This window comes from Triticum urartu, chromosome 7 (genome assembly GCF_003073215.2).
Source record: "Triticum urartu cultivar G1812 chromosome 7, Tu2.1, whole genome shotgun sequence".
Taxonomy (NCBI): Eukaryota; Viridiplantae; Streptophyta; class Magnoliopsida; order Poales; family Poaceae; genus Triticum; species Triticum urartu.
The window spans coordinates 160172016-160190395 of record NC_053028.1 but is presented as its reverse complement, the minus strand read 5'-3'; the positions used below and the strand labels follow the sequence as shown (position 1 = coordinate 160190395).

At 47.1% G+C, this 18380-nt stretch overlaps 4 protein-coding genes across 4 annotated transcripts; all 4 read right to left on the bottom strand.

Moving 5' to 3' along the window:
* Positions 1-3905: 3905 nt before the first annotated feature.
* Positions 3906-4528, bottom strand: LOC125522431 (protein TIFY 11e-like). Its single transcript, XM_048687495.1, has one exon. The coding sequence runs from the start codon at positions 4415-4417 to the stop codon at positions 4007-4009; it is 411 nt and encodes a 136-aa protein (XP_048543452.1). The 5' UTR covers positions 4418-4528; the 3' UTR covers positions 3906-4006.
* Positions 4529-11497: 6969 nt separating this feature from the next.
* LOC125522239 (protein TIFY 11e-like) lies at positions 11498-12192 on the bottom strand. Its single transcript, XM_048687323.1, has one exon. It carries the CDS (start codon positions 12059-12061, stop codon positions 11612-11614), a length of 450 nt encoding a protein of 149 aa, XP_048543280.1. The 5' UTR covers positions 12062-12192; the 3' UTR covers positions 11498-11611.
* A 2725-nt stretch (positions 12193-14917) lies between these two features.
* Positions 14918-15704, bottom strand: LOC125522000 (protein TIFY 11e-like). Its single transcript, XM_048687062.1, has one exon. It carries the CDS (start codon positions 15556-15558, stop codon positions 15115-15117), a length of 444 nt encoding a protein of 147 aa, XP_048543019.1. The 5' UTR covers positions 15559-15704; the 3' UTR covers positions 14918-15114.
* Positions 15705-17368: 1664 nt separating this feature from the next.
* On the bottom strand, positions 17369-18041 carry LOC125521736 (protein TIFY 11e-like). Its single transcript, XM_048686801.1, has one exon. The coding sequence runs from the start codon at positions 17938-17940 to the stop codon at positions 17521-17523; it is 420 nt and encodes a 139-aa protein (XP_048542758.1). The 5' UTR covers positions 17941-18041; the 3' UTR covers positions 17369-17520.
* Between the last annotated feature and the right edge of the window lie 339 nt (positions 18042-18380).

Genomic DNA, 18380 nt, shown 5'->3' with positions numbered 1-18380 from the left:
GTTATAGGCGGGCCCCATAGCGACCCCGCAACCACCAAGGCACCAAAAGGCTTCAAATCTAGGAAGCCTATTCATAGAAAAACTGAAGCAATGCAAAAAAAATACACAAAACAAGACCAAAAACTATTAAAAACAATATGAAAACACAAAAATAAAGAAAATCAAATAGCAAAGCAATACCTTTTTTAAACCAGTCGTCTCACTATGGCTAGGTGTGTGTTACTCTCAGCAACCACATAAAGTCTTTCAAATGTAGAAGCTTAGTATATTAGAAGATTTGTAACAGTGCAGACTAATAGAGACATTTGAGAAGGCACGTTCATGTCGGTGTTTTTTTGTATAGAAAGTGATTCAATACCCGAAGGGACATATGAGGTGGATTATAAGAGGCGGATCCAGTCCAGCAGGCCACCGCGGGCCGCCTTCATATACTGTACCAATTGCTACATTATTTTGCTACCCGGCACCCGCCATGTCGAAGATCGTCAGAATGAAGTTTGGGGATGGAGTGGAGTAGAAAAGAGTGGAGTATAGTGGCTAGGGTTTCATCTAGGATGCGGATAGGCACGAATATATGTGGGGTCAGGCGAGCTAGTGTGCGCCGATCCGACGTGGCGGACGTGGCTAGGCGCGTCCAGACCTCATCATATCCACCCTAGATATGAGTGGTGTCGGTCGGTATGGACGTATAAGGCCGGTATGAGGGATGCTGCTATGTTGAGATTTTTTGAGATCACTGACCGGACCGGCCTCGATTCTCTAAGACGCTTGAAAATAAAATTAGGGTCATTCAGTTTCGATTGTGAAGGAATCAGGCGATGACGCACAGTATCGAGGCCACAGACGACAGTGCTTGGCCCGACAAGGACTCAGCCTGGAACGAGCTTCAATTGGTAACAGTCGGCGTAGATGAATAAGAAACTTGACGGTTCGGGGTTTGGGATGCAGGGTTCACCGGACAAATCTAGTCATTCGCCGGTTTAGAGGGATGGCCGAGGGGCTACGCGAGCGCAGGAGTGAAGGGAGGGGCGGGCGGCGAGGTTGGCGCGGGAGCACGGCCAGCCGTGCACAGTGGTGCCTGGCGGTTTGGGGAAGTAGGCTTTAGAAGATTGAAGAAGGCATTTGCCGTTTGTTTTGCGTCAGATGGCAAACGAATTGACTGGTGTAAATTATTTTTTCAATCAATTTGCCCCTAACTAGTCTTTAAATTTTGCCGACCTATATCGCCACTACCAACCAGGGGGCGAACGCATGGCGACAGGAATCGTCGTCGATGGGACGACGACTGCCTTTTCGTCCTGGAACATTCTATGTGCGCATGAAGTCTGGCGACATACTCGGAGAGCGGGCATGGCGGATCGCGAAGGGGGAGGGAGGGGTTGTCTACCACCATCATGCACAACATGTGCGGATCGGCTGGCCAGACCCACACGCAGGGCACACGAGCATCAGCACACACACGGATACCCTAAAAAAATGTGAGACTTAATCAAGTCTTCATCAAGTGACATATTAGTATATAAAAAGAAGAAAAAATCAAAAAAATAAATTGTTGTATGAATCTTCATACAAGATGAAAGGATAGTATCCGACTGAGTCAACGCAAAACTGATAAAAAAAAGCACGCACACATGCACGGGCGCGCATCACATGGCACACACCACTTTGACCAGGCACACGCACATGCGCACCCGCAAACCTCTTTTTACCGGTGCAGGGATGTACCGGTGCTAAATCCACCCTTAAATTCTTGGAGATTGGTGCACGCTGTCTACATGCATACTAGCATTCCTTTGTATTCTGTTGAACATCATCATGTATGAAACGTCTTGTCAACTCTTGTCAGCACTTTTTATCAGTACGATGCATGCATGGCTCAGACATACTCTCCTCCTCTGACTCCCATAACAAAGGTACCTATTTAAATTTCATTTGACATTTTCAACTGTTAATATCTTTTAAACCAAAATTACATATGTGAAATATTTTATATATTTGATCTCCGGGTGTCAAGACCTTTAGAACAAGATCAATTTTGGATAGATTTCAAATACATTTAATTTTCAACATTTCAGTTAACTTATTTCACTCTATATATTCTGTGTGAAACTGCTTATTTCAGTGTTCGAAATTTATTTCACTTTATATATTCTGTGTGAAACTGCTTATTTCAGTGTTCGAAATTTATTTCACTCTATATATGGAACATATGAAACATGTTATTTCACTCTGTGTGAAACTGCTTATGTCAGTCAGATTTAAAAATAACATGTTTCACACATTTCAAAAAGTAGCTATTTTCATATATCTCACTTAGTTCAAAAATCTAATTTCACTAATTTCATAGATTTTAATTACTGCCGAGAAATATGTGTTTGAATGATATTTTTTATATGAGTGAAATAGTTTTTTAATTTGAAATATTTTTTTGTGAAAAATCCTTAATTATTTATGTATATTGTGAGTGTAATGTGTTTTCTGAAACTAGTGAAATGAGCGGAATCTATCTTTTGTAACGAGTAAAATCACTTTTTGAAACAAGTGAAATATAGTATGTCAATTGACTGAATGTAATGGGTTTTCTGAAATAAGTGAAATTAGTTTCTTGAAACGAGTGAAACAAAGTTTGAAAATATTTTTTTTGTGGTGTGTGAAATAAGTTTTTTAAACGAGTGGAATATAGTACTTGAAATGAGTGAATCTAATGTGTTCTCTGAAATGAGTAAAGTAAGTTTTTTCAACTGAGTGAAATCAGTTGTTTGAAATAAATGAAATATTAGTTTGAAATAATAAAATTAATTTGTAAATGAGTGAAATCCGTATTTCAAATTAGTGAAATAATTTTTTCGGAATGAGTAAACTCTGTTTATTGAAATGAGTAAAATCGTATTTTTTATAATGTGAAATTAATTGAAACAGTAAAAATTCAATCTAGCCAAATTGTATCCAAGACCGGTCTTGTTTTAAAGGTCTTATCACGCTGAATTCAAATGTACAAAAAATTTCATTAATGAAAATTTGGTTCATAAGCTGTTAACCATTCAAAATATGATCAGCAAATAAAATGTAACTACTTTGTTTGGGGGAGAGAACCCATGCGCCGTCCTTTTAATCAGTCATCCACCAAGTCACATTTAAAGCTGCCACACATCTGACATGCACAGATGTATTTCTTTGTCTACTGCTTGTATTGCATAGTAAATTATTTTTACTTTATACACAAAAAGCTGGCACGAATCTTAGAGAAAGCAATTGAACGGCAGATTCTCCACCGGTAGCTCCCGGCTCCGGTAAAAAAACTTAGTCGCATGCGCACCACGCACAGCGCAGGCTCGCCACACACATCCGTGCCAGGCGCCCGCTCGATCAAGGCCCGTCCTGGCCTGCTGCCACGGAGGAGCAACATAACACGGGAACTGAAGCGCGTGCCATGGCGGGAGCGCAGCACAAGGGTGACGGCGACCGGCGACGTCACACACCAAGCAAGCGCAGACGCACATTACGTACGGCTGGCGACGACCACGGCGAGGTAGCAGCAGGCCGCATCGCAACGGTGAGTTAACAGGCCTCCGGTGGCGTGGGCGGCAGGGGCCGGGGCATGGCGGTCCATGGATGCAAGGCGTGCGCGTCAAAGTTGGCAGGCTCGTCGGTGGCGGTGCCGGCAAGACCGCAAGAGCAGTTCTCGGAGGCATCGGTGGACGGGCTCTTCTTAACGGGAAGACGAGGGGTGGATGGACGCGCACAGCGCCGCCGCCTCAAGCACTGCGGGCAGCGCACACTCCCGCCGGCAACGCGCCCTCGAAGAGATTCCCGGCGACGTCGACCCCACACGATGTATGATTTGACACCTCGACAATTCGCCATGACCAGTTTGTCAAAACAAGAACAGCAGGAATTTCTGACCATAATTCAGAGCAAGAATCTTGATCATAATTGGGAGCAAAGACACACATCGACCGTAAATTACACACATCTCAGGCTACTCTAGAGTACGATTGAACACGAACTAGAGCGTAAGCGTGAGACGGTAACAGGACGCATCGCCGTCGGGCCGGCTGTAGGGGACGGCGCGCGCGGCGAGCCTGCCCTTCCTCTTCTCCATGAACCGCTGCAGGGACGCCTTCCTCGCCATGGGCAGGTCGCCACCTGTTGCGGCAGCCGCGACACGGAGCAGCTCGGCCGCCCTGTCAGCCGGGACCTCGTCGAGCACCAGCACCTGCCCGCCGTAGAAGATAGTCATCTGCGCGTGCTCCGGCGCAGGACCCGCGTGCTCGTCTTGCGCGGGCACTTCCGCTCCGGGCATGAGGGGGAGGACGACCGTGGGCGCCGGCCGCGCGTCCGCCGCCTTGATGCAGCGGCTGAGGACGCCGCACGCTGCAGCGAACCGGAGGCCCTTAGCGCTCCCTGTCGCCGCCATTGCTTGCCGGTGGATCGATCGATCGGCCACCCTGTACGCTCTGGAAGCCTGGCGAGCTCGCAGTGCCTCTGCTAGTTGATCCGGTGTTGGTTGCAGGAATGATAATGATAAACTGATGGATTAGGAGGTGGTGAGATGGGTTTGATTTATAGGAATCGCGCGGCCTGTGGGCTGTTGCTGTCAAATGGGGGGGCCCGGGTTGCTTCTTTCTGGTCGACTTTGGCACCAAGAACACGTGCTGGTCGAGGGACAGCACGAAAATTTCAGCGTGGTGGATGGTATACTCCCCTCGTGCAGCACGTTGAGTTGTTAATTCGGCGGCAGGCAGACAGATTAGAAATTGATGAAGTAGATCATTTTCCTGCTGCCGACTCCGGTGCAGCGATCATAGACACAAGAGGCCGAGGCCCCTCTGCTAACAACTAGAGTATGAACTAAAACAATGTCAAACTACAGTACATGGACATAAATAAAGCAAATAGTGATCAAGCACATCCTGAACAGCTAAGAGCGAGCCACTGGCCAGCTAATCAGTCCATCTAAACGTTCTCTGCTCCTTGGAAACAAATGCTCACAAGAGGATGGACAGGAAGTAATAAATTTTTTGAATGTTGTGACTGTGAGTCTTGAAGAGAAATAACTAGGTTTGCCTATTCCAGAGGACGCATGGTAGAGGGTAAATTCAACCAACAAAAATAAAGTGAGGAAGAGAATGAATGATTGAACTGAAAAAAATATTCTTTCGATGGAGCCAAGGAGAACCAAATAAATCTGTGGTTGAGGCGGTCCTCACCTTTGCAACGAGTGTTTTTAAGTTTCCAGCAACCCTTTCTGAGAAGCTCATACACATGATCAGAGAGTTTTGTTGGGGAGATGATAATGATCACCGACATATCCACTCGTCTAGTTGGGAGAAAATTACAGATTGAAAAAACATGGAGATGAGCGATTCAAAGCCCTTAAAGTTTTTAACCATGCTCTCCTTGCTAGCCAAGCTTTTTTTTAGAAAAGGAGGAAGACCCCCGGCCTCTGCATCTGGACGATGCATACAGTCACTTTATTAATTATTCACACAAAACCTTATAAAGTAATACAACAGTAAGACTAAAGTCACCTTCTAGGCAATATCTGTCGCTACTCCTATCCAGTTGATGAAGAGATGCTCATAGTCTGGGCCTAATACTAAACAGACCTCGCAGCCAAACCTAACATCTAAGACCTGAGGCGCCAACCAGAACGCCTGCCGGGTATGGGGCATCCACCGGTCCAGCGCACACTTAGAGGCCGCCGCCGCCACCTGCCACCAATCCATCTTCAGAGAAGTACTGCTGCATCTACCTTGCCCGGTCTAGCTGCCGTCGACGCCACCACGACGCCAGACAGCTTCACCCTCCTGCGCGAGTCCATCACCGCACATCAGACCCCTAATCTCCAGGGCGCCATGCCATCGAGATCTGTCACCATCAATGTGTATGACGAAGCACCGCTCAACCAAAGACGTCGTCCACTGGTTCCTCGAGTCCGCGTACACCTCCAAGAAAGACGCCCCCAAGGTGGAAACGACACAATCGCGCTGCCATCTTCTGATCTATCGATCTAGGGTTTCCCCCGAAGGTAGCAGATAGTAGTCTAGAACTTCTCCATGACGATGCCTTCAAGAAGGGAACGACGCCATAGAGCGCCGCCACCGCCGGCTTTGGTATCTAGCCAAGAGCAGGTTTTCACCCAGATCTGTTCGAAGAATTCCATCCAGCTTCTTGTGCACGGACTGTCGCCTTCTCTGTCGGAGACTAGACCAAAAGGATCCAGCCGCCGTCGCCAGATCCATGCAGCCAAGCTTGGCGGCTTATTGTATATCCCGACAATTTGTTCGCGAGAGCGCTCAAGGCAAAATACTATCATGGGGCTGATCTACTGGACACGGCGTTTATTCATAAAGCGTTACCGGGTTGGCACGGCATCATGCATGGTTTGGAACTCCTTAAAAAATGATGTATTTGGCGCATCTGCAATGGAAAAAGTGTTAACATTTGGAGAGACAATTGGATCCCGAGAGTAAATATGGATATAAAACAAATATGGCGAACTCACAAATCCGTTGGGTAGTGGACCTCATCGACCTAGAGAATCATTCTTGGAAGGTAGATAATATCATGCACATATTTACACACCAAGATGCAAATGATATTTTGCTTATGTGACTCACAAATCATGATGAAGATGATTATATTGCTTGGCAACCAGAAAAGAACAGATTTTTCACTATCCACGGCGCGTACCGGCTAGCCATGGACGAAAAGATGTTTGAGATGATTGGGTCCAGCCACAATATCTCAGGGGATCGTAGTATTTGGAATAATATCTGAAAAACAAATGTTTTCCCCAAAAGCGTGTATTTTTACATGGAGACTAGCAATTGAATCCCTTGCAGTTCAAACTAACAGATATCGACGCATCCCAGGTCTTACTCCGATTTGTAATGTATGTGGTGCTGATGATGAGACGGGCTTCCATGGGCACACCGATGCAAGTTTGCAAGGGCCCTTTGGCATGAGTCAAAGGACGTGTGGAATCTCCCGCAAGCATGAAATAAACTACACTAGAAGGGATTGGATCCTGATCCTCCTAGACAAAGTGAGCGAAGATCCAAGACAAAAATTTATGCTATTCGAGTGGTGTGTGTGGCATCATAGAAGTGATGCGATCTTCGCAAAAGGTAAAGAAAAAATTTCCCATTCTGCTCGATTTATGCAAAACTACCTTGTAAACCTCTGCATGATTGTGGACGGAAATTCTGAGATAGATCGAAAAGGGAAAAGTCACATGGTTAAATTACCAAACTTGGAACAACATGATAATACAAAGAAAAACTATGGCAGGAACATAGTCTTGGTTGGGCCAAGGTCAACGTTGATGGAAGTTTCTTGGAGGAAAGCATGAGTGGAGCGTGGGGCGCTGTGGTTTGAGGTCATGATGGGAGAATTATTAGACTGCTTGGGACTATATACCGCGGTGCAATGGAGCGAACTATGAGGAAGCCATTGCTTGCCTAGAAGGATTGCAAAAAGCGGTGTTGGGTACTGATCTATCTTTAATCATCGAGACAGATTGCAGCTCGGTGAAGAAGGCACTCAACCCCTCGTCTGTTGGTAGGTCAAAAATTGGAGCAATTGCGAAGGAATTTCAAGCAAGGAAATAGAGAAGTTAAAGTTTGCAAAGCAGATAGAAGGGACAATAGTTTAGCTCATAGTCTTGGTCAGTTCGGGCGAAGAGTGTTGTATGGTGGGGTTATGAAAGGTATAGTACCAACCTATGTGTTGATTGTGGCCTTGCACGATTGTAAGAACAATGCTTCCCCTACTTAATTATACAACTCTATAAAAGTACTCTACTATGAGCTACTAGTAAAATGGAGAGAACGACGTGCTAGCTCATCGGCAGCTCCAATAGTTCCGGTGCATTAGACGACCTAACAAGGGGAATGTAGCGCGACCTCGTGCCTTCATCGAGGATGTGTCTGGTGAGCTCGAGTGCCTCCACCGTCAGTGATGAGGCAGCCAACTACGCTCCCTGCTGCCAGATCTACCGGATTAGGCCCAAGTTAGGCATGGTCGTCTCGTTGCACTAACACCATGGCCATCACGTGTAGTGGATTTCAAGGGCACGGCCGTAGTTGCCATCCTGTGTGTCGACTCTGCGGTCGTTTGCACACAGTGGAGGTGTCGTTAGATGTGTAGGTAGGCATATGTGGTGCTAGTGTGTGTGTGGGGGGGTGGGGGTGGGGTTCCAAGGAACGTAGATCCTTTAACTTAAGTCACCTCCCTTTGGTGTGACTTAAGCCAGATAATCCTGATGTGCATTTGGCAGGACATACAATCCTCTACTTCTATTCCAAAAAAAAAATCTCATTTCAAAAAAGAAAAACAGCCCCCTTGAGCATGACTTAACCATGCTCTATACCTTATGCTTGCATAAAATTCTGATGTTGTAGGTGTGTCTTGTGATACATATCTAATGCATAGCCTATTATACCCCACATGTTGCATATTATCATGTTACCTAGCATGTCATGTTGCTTGCCATCCTGCTTGGTGTAGCATGCATGCTTAGGTTGCAGCCACTGTCATGTTACATTCTTATGGCATGCTTATGTTGGGTTCACTTTAATTATGGATAATGCCATGCTTCTAGAGTTGAGGCTATGTTATGGTTAGTAATGTGGTAATAAGATAGAATGGCAACTATAGGAGACCATGCGTAGTTCGTGCATCGGTGTTTTGTTCCACTCGAACCGACTAGGAGTTCTTGGGAGCTTGATTCAAGATTGAGGCCCCCTTGATCGGTACCCAAAAATTACAAACATTTCCAAGGGCCGCATGCTGGTTATATATTTGCTTCTTTGACGATTTTTCTTGTGGTTCAAATAGTTGGCGTTTTCATACTCCATGCTAGTGGAGACTTCAAGCTACTAAGGTTCTAGGATCACTAACATCCCGGTTGGGAGTCCACAAAGGAACAAGCCCATGAAGGACTATCAACCACTAAGAAGGAGCAATCAACCTATGCCATCATGGTGCACGACCACAAAGATCTACCCTCACTTGAGGCAGATCTTTACAAAGAGGTGATCTTCAAACCCATAAAAAATTCTTGTGTTCTTCACAACTTGAAGACCCCCAATCACCTAGCCGATCTAGGAGGCACACACCCTCCAAAAGTAACAAGATTGAGGTTGCTTGGTGATGATTCCCTTGCACTTGTGCTTAAGAAGATAATCTCCTCCACACTCAATCTCTCTCAAGATATGGATTTTGGATTGGATAGGTAGGAGTGGAAAGCAAGGAGGGGATTAGAGATCAAAGACATGGCTTGATGGTTGGAGTAGAAAGCTCTTTGATTGGCATAACAAGGTGTTCTCCATCAGAAAATATGATGGGAGTGATGTTTGCTTTGAGTGAATTTATGGGGGTATAAATAGGCTGGACCAGAATCCTAATCATTACACACCTTTTAACATGGCTTAGAAGTTCCAAACAATGCTAAAGGTGATAACTTTCAAACAGCTTGGACAACCTAAGCTGGATTCGTTTGGAGGCTTTGCGTGAACTACCTCGCATGTGGCATACACTCTGGAACAACTTTGAAATTTCTGACAGGAGTCGTTCGGAGGTCCCAAATAATATACATAAGATTTTCCCAACTAGCTTGGTGGTTCCGGATGGAATACATTGGTAGCTCCGAACATCCAGGTTTAGCAATGGTTATATCTGCATAATAGATTGGAGGGTCCGACTGGAAATGCTCGGCGGCTCCGAAGGAATGAAACTTAGATAGATATAGTGGAGAAATGAAAGTCTTTAGGGACTTGGAGTTTGATCTTTCAGCACATGGAGAAAGAAACTCAGGTTAGCAACATCATTCCTCTTTTGATAGCATCGACATAACTATAAACTCAATGTGATCTTGGATTACTACTCCCTCCATTTCTAATTATAAGAAGTTCTAAGTTTTTTTTCTTCTGAATTTGATGTATATAAGAGTGTTTTAGCCTGTATGTTCACTCATTCTGGTCTGTATGTAGTCCATATCGAAATATCGAGAACATCTTGTATTAGTGAACAGATAGAGTATAATATAAAAGCTAAGTCCTTGGCTTGGCTAACAGTTGTCTTCTTGTAAATTTGTGGGGGCCACCTTTCATCTCCTTTGTTCAACCTAATGAAACTTCCTTGCTATAAAATAGTTACAACACTAGTTCATTTAGATATGGTGGCATTAATTACCAAAATCCACCAAGGGGACTAACTGAACTTTCACTTGAGGACAAGAAATATTTTGTGGGGCAGTTGGCACATCCGTAGTAGCAGAGGCAAATTGGGCTTGGTGGTCATGAGTCATGGGTGAGCTGCAATGGACTTGTTCTAACCAAGGAGGCTACAAAGTGGCAAGCAAGGGAGGCTACAAGAGGCAATCAATGACAAGCAAAGGAGGAATTAAACAAAATAGACCTGGCTTGGCCTTCCCTCCGCCCAGTTCTTCCTTTTGTAGCAGACGAGTGTACCATGTCTCGCTCCTCTACCTTTGACCTGTACTTTTCCATCCTTAACTCTCTTCTCTGGATTATACCTCCTCCGTGAACCTTGATTTGATGAATCTAACTTATACACCGAGAACATTATATCCTCCTATTTCTTTCGCTTTAGGACTAATTTGTTCCATCCTGATATATGACTATGACACCTCTTCGATGTTGCCGATTGTCATCACGCACATCAAGGGTGGGGCCTTGGCATATATTTTGTGCAGGCAAAGTAATCATTCGAAACATTTACTTTCTTGCTATAATTCATGCCACACCGTTTTCGTAAATATCAAATTTCCGCTCTATTGATAGATTTGGCAAATATAAAAAAATCCCTGATTCTAGAGGTCTCATCCCAAAAACCCGTGCTTAGAATCATTTGAATGAAGGATCGAAGGTTTTCAGAAGAAAAAAACTTGAATTGTTCACATGCCTTTTTACAAAGCTTTATACTGCAATGCAATAGTGTTACAACCCAGATGCAACAACATGGGCATTCCATAGCAGGGACACTAAAGTGGAACAAGCTAAGGAAAAACGGCGACTGACGATAGAGGTGTCTGATGAAACAAAACATGTATCAAGGGACACTTATTCACAAGGGACTATGCAGTCCAAGCGTCACATGCATGCTGCTGGGCCACAATCATATAAGTCAGCCATTGGGGCTGGTGAGCGCATCCGGTGGATCATACAACTGAATCAAAGGGAGAATATCTGATGCTACCGAGGCTCAGGTGCTCCCGTGATACGGCTCCTGAGCATCCGCACCGAGATATTCTTCCCCGAATCGAAGTACCCTGGAAGGGCGAACTACTTCTCCTCTCTCTCTCTCTATCTCTATCTCGCTTGAATTCATGTTCTCTCTGTAGTCGTTCCTGTTGGTTGTGAAATCTATTCCTGGAGATTGAGAAATCTGTTCCTGGACATTGTGACAGTAGTTCCTGTGATCTGTGTGTAGTGGGATCGTAAGTCGTAACAAGTACAGTAGTCCCATATGAACAGTAGAGTCAACGGTCATACTATGTATTTGCAGTATAAAGTTTTACTGGCGAGCCCCAATAAAACAGCTAAGCATAAACACTTGGTGAGCCTCTAAGCTTGAACACGAATCAGAAGAGCGTAAGCGTGAGACGGTTACAGGGGGGCACGTCGCCGTCGGGCCGGCTGCAGGGAAGGGCGCGCGCGACGAGTCTTCCCTTGCGCTTCTCCATGAACCGCTGCAGCGACGCCTTCCTCGCCATGGGCAGGTCGCCATCCGCCGCCGCGCAGCTCCCTCGCGGTGTGCCTGAGACAGCAGCGGCACGGAGCAGCTCGGCCGCCCTGTCGGCCGGGACCTCGTCGAGCACCAGCACCTGCCCGCTGTAGAAGATGGTCATCTGCGCGCTCGCCGGCGCAGGACCCGCCTCGTGGTCGTCTTGCAGCGCGGGAACTTCCGCTCCGGGCATGAGGGGGAGGACCACCGTGGCCGCCGGCCGCGCCTCCGCCGCCTTGATGCAACGGCTGAGAACGCCGCACGCTGCAGCGAACCGGAGGCCCTTAGCGCTCCCTGTCGCCGCCATTGCTTGCCGGTGGATCGATCGATCGGCCACCCTGTACGCTCTGGAAGCCTGGCGAGCTCGCAGTGCCTCTGCTAGTTGATCCGGTGTTGGTTGCAGGAATGATAATGATAAACTGATGGATTAGGCGGTGGTGAGATGGGTTTGATTTATAGGAATCGCGCGTTCCTGTGGGCTACTGCTGTCAAATGCGGGGACGCGGGCTGTTTCTTTCTTTCTGGTTGCCTTTGGCATGAAGAACACGTGCTGGTCGACAGCACGATGGTTGCAACGTGGTGGATGGTACTCCCCTCGTGCCGCACGTTGAGTTGTTAATTCGGCGGCTGGCGGCAGGCGGCAGGCGGACAGATTTAATTGATGGACCGGATCCTTTCCCCGCTGCCGACTCCGGTGCAGCGGTCATCGATACAAGAAGCCGAGGCCCCTCTGCTAACAACTAGAGTACGTATGAACTAAAACAGTGTCAGTATAAGGACATACTGTATATAAGTAAATACAGCGGAGTAAACGACGAGTAAATCTTAGTGGAGTTTTTTCATACACTAAGTTTTGGTCGTTTCTAGCCGATTCCTTAAGTACAACGGATTTTTTTATTACCAAATTCATTCCATTTTCGGATGCCAAACTATTTTTTTTCATTTTCTTGAACGGCACATGGTATACTGAAATATACTATAATTCATCAATTCTTCGCTAAGAGAACTTATCTGAAGAAAATTACAAGAAAAATTACACACTTTAATAGAAATCCAGCTTTCATAACTGTTTCCACTAGTTGGATTAATACTTTATCTATGTCTTTATTGTCCATGTTGTTAGGTTTCTCAATTGGCTTTTCGAGGTTGCACACTCCTTCCTTCTCTCCTCCACATAATTGGACATTACGTCGTCTCGGGTCTCATCTCTAGTCTCTAATCTAGTAAATAGTGCACGAACATCTAGCAAATTTCTCGCTGGTCAACAGATTGATGTACTCTTCTTATTAATACCAAAAATTGCATCTATCCCACACACAATTTTAAGCAACAATAAGCTACGAATTGCGCCGAATCCGAAGAACAACCACACAAATAAACACTCACCCCGTCCTTTTTGCACTTGAAGAACACCCATCTGGAACGTTTCAGCGCGCTTAAAACTCAGTGTTGCACTAGTCGTGGCCATTCGTCACACTTAATGACGGATATCGGGGAGCCGACGAGCTCCTGAGCTAGTACTGAGCTTGGCTGACGGCAGCAGTGCGTGACTGTGCCGGTGGCCAGTCGACCAGTGATATCCGAGCACCTAGAGGAGGAGGCCATACCAAGATGCGGCGGAGAGTCATTGCAGGGGCTGCACGAGTCTGTACCTGTTGAATCCATCCAAAACACGACGGTGCCGGTGGCCGGATTCGTCGAATCCGACGTCGATGGCGAGGGACGTAGATCTGCCGATTTCGCCAACCTGTGACGGCAAGAGAGGCCTAAATCCAGGTGGGTGAGAGGCGTGGAGGGTCATACGGAGTGTCGGCAGTGGCGAGTGGTTCTGACGAAGGCGGGAAGGAGGCATCGAAGTAGATGCGCTGTGAGGGTGGGCTTGGTGTGGACGAGAGGGAAGATTTGCTCGGGCGGGTGGGCAGACGAGTAAAAATAGGCATCCATGAAGTCGAGAAGTACATTTTTTCACTCTTCTAACCGGTTTAGAAGATCGGTTAGATGGAGATTAAAGAAGTAAAATTAAAATTTACTTCTCTATGATTTTTTAAAGGATCGGCTAGAGATGCATTAAGAGGGAGAGAACGTTGTGCTTGCTCACCGGCTTTTTTCGTCCCTTTTCTCTTGTATATAACAGGCCTTGCACGTGGTAATGGGCCAGCCAATATGCTGGTCATGACGTCTCCTGTTTTTTCCTTTTTTCCTTTCTTATTTTTGTTTTTGCTTTTCCTTCTTTAACTTAGTCTGGGGTTTCTAAAAAGTCCAAATTTGAAAAAGTTGCAAGTACTAAAAAATATAGATACATCATAAAATATTTGTGAATTCAAAAAACATTCGAGAAATCATAAAATCTTCGTGATTTTTAAAAACTGTTCGCATATTATAAAAAATCACGATTTCAAAAACATGAATCAGAAAAATGTTCATCATTTTTAAAATACGATCGTGTATTCAAAACATATTCAGGAATTTGAAAACAATGTCCATGAAATTTTAGAAGATGTAAAAAAAAAACTAAAACCAATTCGGAAGTAACGAACAAAACGAACCATCTCTTAGGTAGATGTTTTATTAGGGTATCTGTAGAGGTTGTTTTTTGATTTTATTTAGTCCCTCGCACATTGAGTAAAAAAAGGTTTTTGTGTTCTATATAGTGCCGAGCCCCCCAAAAATTGACACATCTTGCTATGGGTTAGTTTTTGTAAGCTATATGAAAATGACTAAATGTCTATTTTGCCTTCATACACAGCTATTCTGGTACCACAGTTCTACTGGTTATGGAAAACACCACTACGCTAGATCAGGACGAGACACATCATGCATCAGTCTAGCTCAGGCAAGGGTCCATCAATGTAGTTTGCTCAACAAAAAAATATTTCATTGTGGCGCCTTAGGAAATCAAATCGTGAGGAGACCGTCATATTTTCAGTTCTTGAAATGACTTTTTAAAAGTGCCTTCTCATTATGACATCACTCAGATATAGTTTGTGAAATGACATACCGAGAATCCTTATCTCATCCTGCCATTTGATTCTGACTTTTTTTTTATCTCTACCACATCTACATAATCTGATTGTTTTAATCTCATTGCAATGCACGTGCATATTTACTAGTAATAATTCAGATCAACTCTTGTTTCAAAAAAATAATAATTCAGATCAACAAGTTGGGCTCCAACAGTAGGCACACATTTGCTTGGACCGTATCCCAAATTACAACAGCCATAATTTCTGTTCATGGTAATTTAGAGCGACGGGAACAGGCGAGTGGGTCAGCAATTTGGACTTCAACAGCAGCCTCGTATTTACATGGACCGTAATTTACTCAGGCTACTCTACTAGTACTAGTACGCATGAACACGAATCAGAGGGTAAGCGTGAGACGGTTACAGGAGGCCGCGTCGCCGTCGGGGCGGCTGCAGGGGACTGCGCGCGCGGCGACCCTTCCCTTGCGCTTCTCCATGAACCGCTGCAGCGACGCCTTCCTCGCCATGGGCAGGTCGCCATCTGCCGCCTCGCCAGTCCCTCGCGTGGCGCCTGCTGCGGCAGCGACACGGAGCAGCTCGGCCGCCCTGTCGGCCAGGACCTCGTCCAGCACCAGCACCTGCCCGCCGTAGAAGATGGTCATCTGCGCGTGCCCCGGCGCAGGACCCACCGTGTGCTCGTCTTGCGCGGGCACTTCCGCTCCGGGCATGAGGGGGAGGACCACCGTGGCCGCCGGCCGCGCGTCCGCCGCCTTGATGCAGCGGCTGAGAACGCCGCACGCTGCGGCGAACCGTCGGCTCTGAGCGCTCCCTGACGCCGCCATTCTTGGCGCTCGATCGATTGACCCCGCTGTACGCTCTCAAACCCCCTGTCGGCTACTCGGCTCTGCCTCTGCTAGTGCTAGTTGATGGGGTGTTGTGTTCGTTGGAGGAACCGAGGAAGGAGATTGATGGACTGGATCACTGGAGACGTGAGATGGGTTTGATTTATAAGAATCGCGCGCGTCCTGTTGGCTGTTGCTGTCAAATGCGGGGACGCGGGGTGTTTCTTTCTGGTAGTTGGAGGAAGGAAATTTCTGGCACGAAGAACACGTGCTGGTCGACCGCAATATAGTTTCAACGTGGTGGCTAAATGGTCCTAGTGGTGGCCCTCATGCTGCAGCGTTTAGTTGTTAAGGGCATGCACAATGAAGGCATCACCATGCAGCCTGCCCCATCTGCCATGTAGGTTAAGATCATTGTATAATTTTTCTTTTCCCAAAGCAGTCCCGAATAAGATCACGGACATGACAAGGAGTCTCGAAATGGTCGAGAGGTAAAAATTGATATATAGGACGATAGTATTCGGAACGCCAGAAGTGTTCCGGGGGTACCGGGTACATATCGAGTCACCGAAAGAGGTTTCGGGCACCCCCCCCCCCCACCCCCCGGCAACAATATTGGCCTAATGGGCCAAGGGGACAGACCAGCCCCTAAGGGGCTGGTGCGCCCCATGTAGGCTGAAATAGAAGCAAAAGGAAAGAGGGGATCCTCCCCTTTCCTTCCCTTCCCCTCTCTTTCCTTTCCCCTCCGATGAATAAGGAAGGGGGGGGGGCGAATTGGGGAGGAACCCCAAATAGGATTCGGCCTACTTGAGGCGCCCCGCTTGGCTGCTCCTTCTCCCTCCCACCTATATATATAAGGGAGGGGGGAGACGTCTGGAACACGCAACAACATCTGTTAGCCGTGTGCGGCACCTCCCTCCATAGATTACATCTCTGATCATATCTTCGTAGTGCTTAGACGAAGCCTTGCGCGGATCACTTCACCATCACCGTCAGCACGCGTCGTGCTGACGGAATTCTCCCTCGACACTTTGCTGAATCAAGAGTTCGAGGGACGTCAGCGAGCTGAACGTGTGCAGAACTCGGAGGTGCCGTACGTTCGGTGCTTGATCGGTCGAAATGAGAAGAAGTTCGACTACATCAACCGTGTTATCAAACGCTTCCGCTTTCGGTCTACAAGGGCACGTGCATTTCCTAGATAGATCTTGCGTGAGTGTAGGATTTTTTTTGAAATTGCATGCTACGTTTCCCAACACAGTTTGTGAGGATTAGGTGTCGTCGGGTATTCGCCCCATAGCAGGTGTCTCGTACGTGAGTTCCGGTGGTGGATTTCCCGGCGATGCTTTGAACTCGCTTTCCTCTTTCCCGTCCCGTTCTGATTGGTTCATGATGTATTTTCGTTATTCAGTTAGTGGAAAGGGGTTATTCCTAGTTCAAAACAAACCGTATTAGATTACTTCCTTCGTCTCAAAATAAGTTGTTTGCTAAATTAAGAAATATTATTTTAAAGATATAAAAGGTCTTATATTTGTTTATAAAGGGATAATTGCCAATTGCCGGTGTCTACCAGCAAAGCGTGTCCAGCTGTCAACACGGCCAAGTGGGAGCTCGATGGGGGGTCGACAGAAATGAATTACGCACGCTTGCCAATTGCCAATTGCCAACTGCAGGTGTCGACATTTTCAAAAATAAAATAAAAAAATTGCAGGTGTCTACCAGCTACCGCCAACACGGCCAAGTGGGAATCAAAGGCAGGCGTGCGCATGATGTATAATTTTAATTTGAAACGTCGTCAGTTCGCCATGATCAGTTCATCAGAAGAACAACAGCAATAATTTCTGATCATAATAAATCAGAGCGACGGGGACAAGCGAGTGTGTCAACAATTTGGACTCCAACAGCAGCCACACATTTGCGTGGACCGTAAATTACTCAGGCTACTCTACTACGCATGAACACGAATCAGAGGGTAAGCGTGAGACGATTACAGGAGGCCGTGTCGCCGTCGGGCCGGCTGTAGGGGACGGCGCGCGCGGCGAGCCTCCCCTTGCGCTTCTCCATGAACCGCTGCAGTGACGCCTTCCTCGCCATGGGCAGGTCGCCGTCCCCTCGCGCGCTGCCTGCTGCGGCAGCGACACGGAGCAGCTCGGCCGCCCTGTCGTCCGGGACCTCGTCGAGCAACAGCACCTGGCCGCCGTAGAAGATGGTCATGTGCGCGCTCGCCGGCGCAGGACCCGCCGCGCGCTCGTCTTCAGCGGGCACTTCGGCTCCGGGCATGAGGGGGAGGACCACCGGCCGCGCCTCGGCCGCCTTGATGCAGCGGCTGAGGACGCCGCACGCTACAGCGAAGCGTCGGCTCTGAGCGCTCCCTGACGCCGCCATTCTTGACCTGACACCGTACGCTCTCGAATCCTCTGTCTGCTCTGCCTCTACTAGTTGATCGGGTGTGGGTTGGAGGAAGGAGATTGATGGACTGGAGATGGTTGGATGGGTTTGATTTATAAGAATCGCGCGTGTGCTGTTAGCTGTTGCTGTCAAATGAGGGGACGTGGGGTGTTTCTCTATGGCTTTTGGAGGAAGGAAATTTCTTGGCACGAAGAACACGTGCTGGTCGACAGCAAAGATGGTTTCAATGTGCTGGCTAAGGGTCCTAGTGGTGGCCCTCGGCGCCGCAGCGTTCAGTTGTTAATTCGGCGGCGGCGGCAGGCAGCAGGCATAGGACGGACGATGCTTTGGTGCTTTAGAGCATTTTCAACAGCCGCGCTAAGCGCCGCACGTAAAAAACCTGTTTACCGCGCGCGCTGCGGCTGGTTTTGTGTGCC

Excerpts from the sequence above, each read along its gene's own strand:
- LOC125522000 (XM_048687062.1), bottom strand. The coding sequence starts at position 15,558 with ATGGCGGCGTCAGGGAGCGCTCAGAGCCGACGGTTCGCCGCAGCGTGC.
- LOC125522239 (XM_048687323.1), bottom strand. The coding sequence starts at position 12,061 with ATGGCGGCGACAGGGAGCGCTAAGGGCCTCCGGTTCGCTGCAGCGTGC.
- LOC125522431 (XM_048687495.1), bottom strand. The coding sequence starts at position 4,417 with ATGGCGGCGACAGGGAGCGCTAAGGGCCTCCGGTTCGCTGCAGCGTGC.
- LOC125521736 (XM_048686801.1), bottom strand. The coding sequence starts at position 17,940 with ATGGCGGCGTCAGGGAGCGCTCAGAGCCGACGCTTCGCTGTAGCGTGC.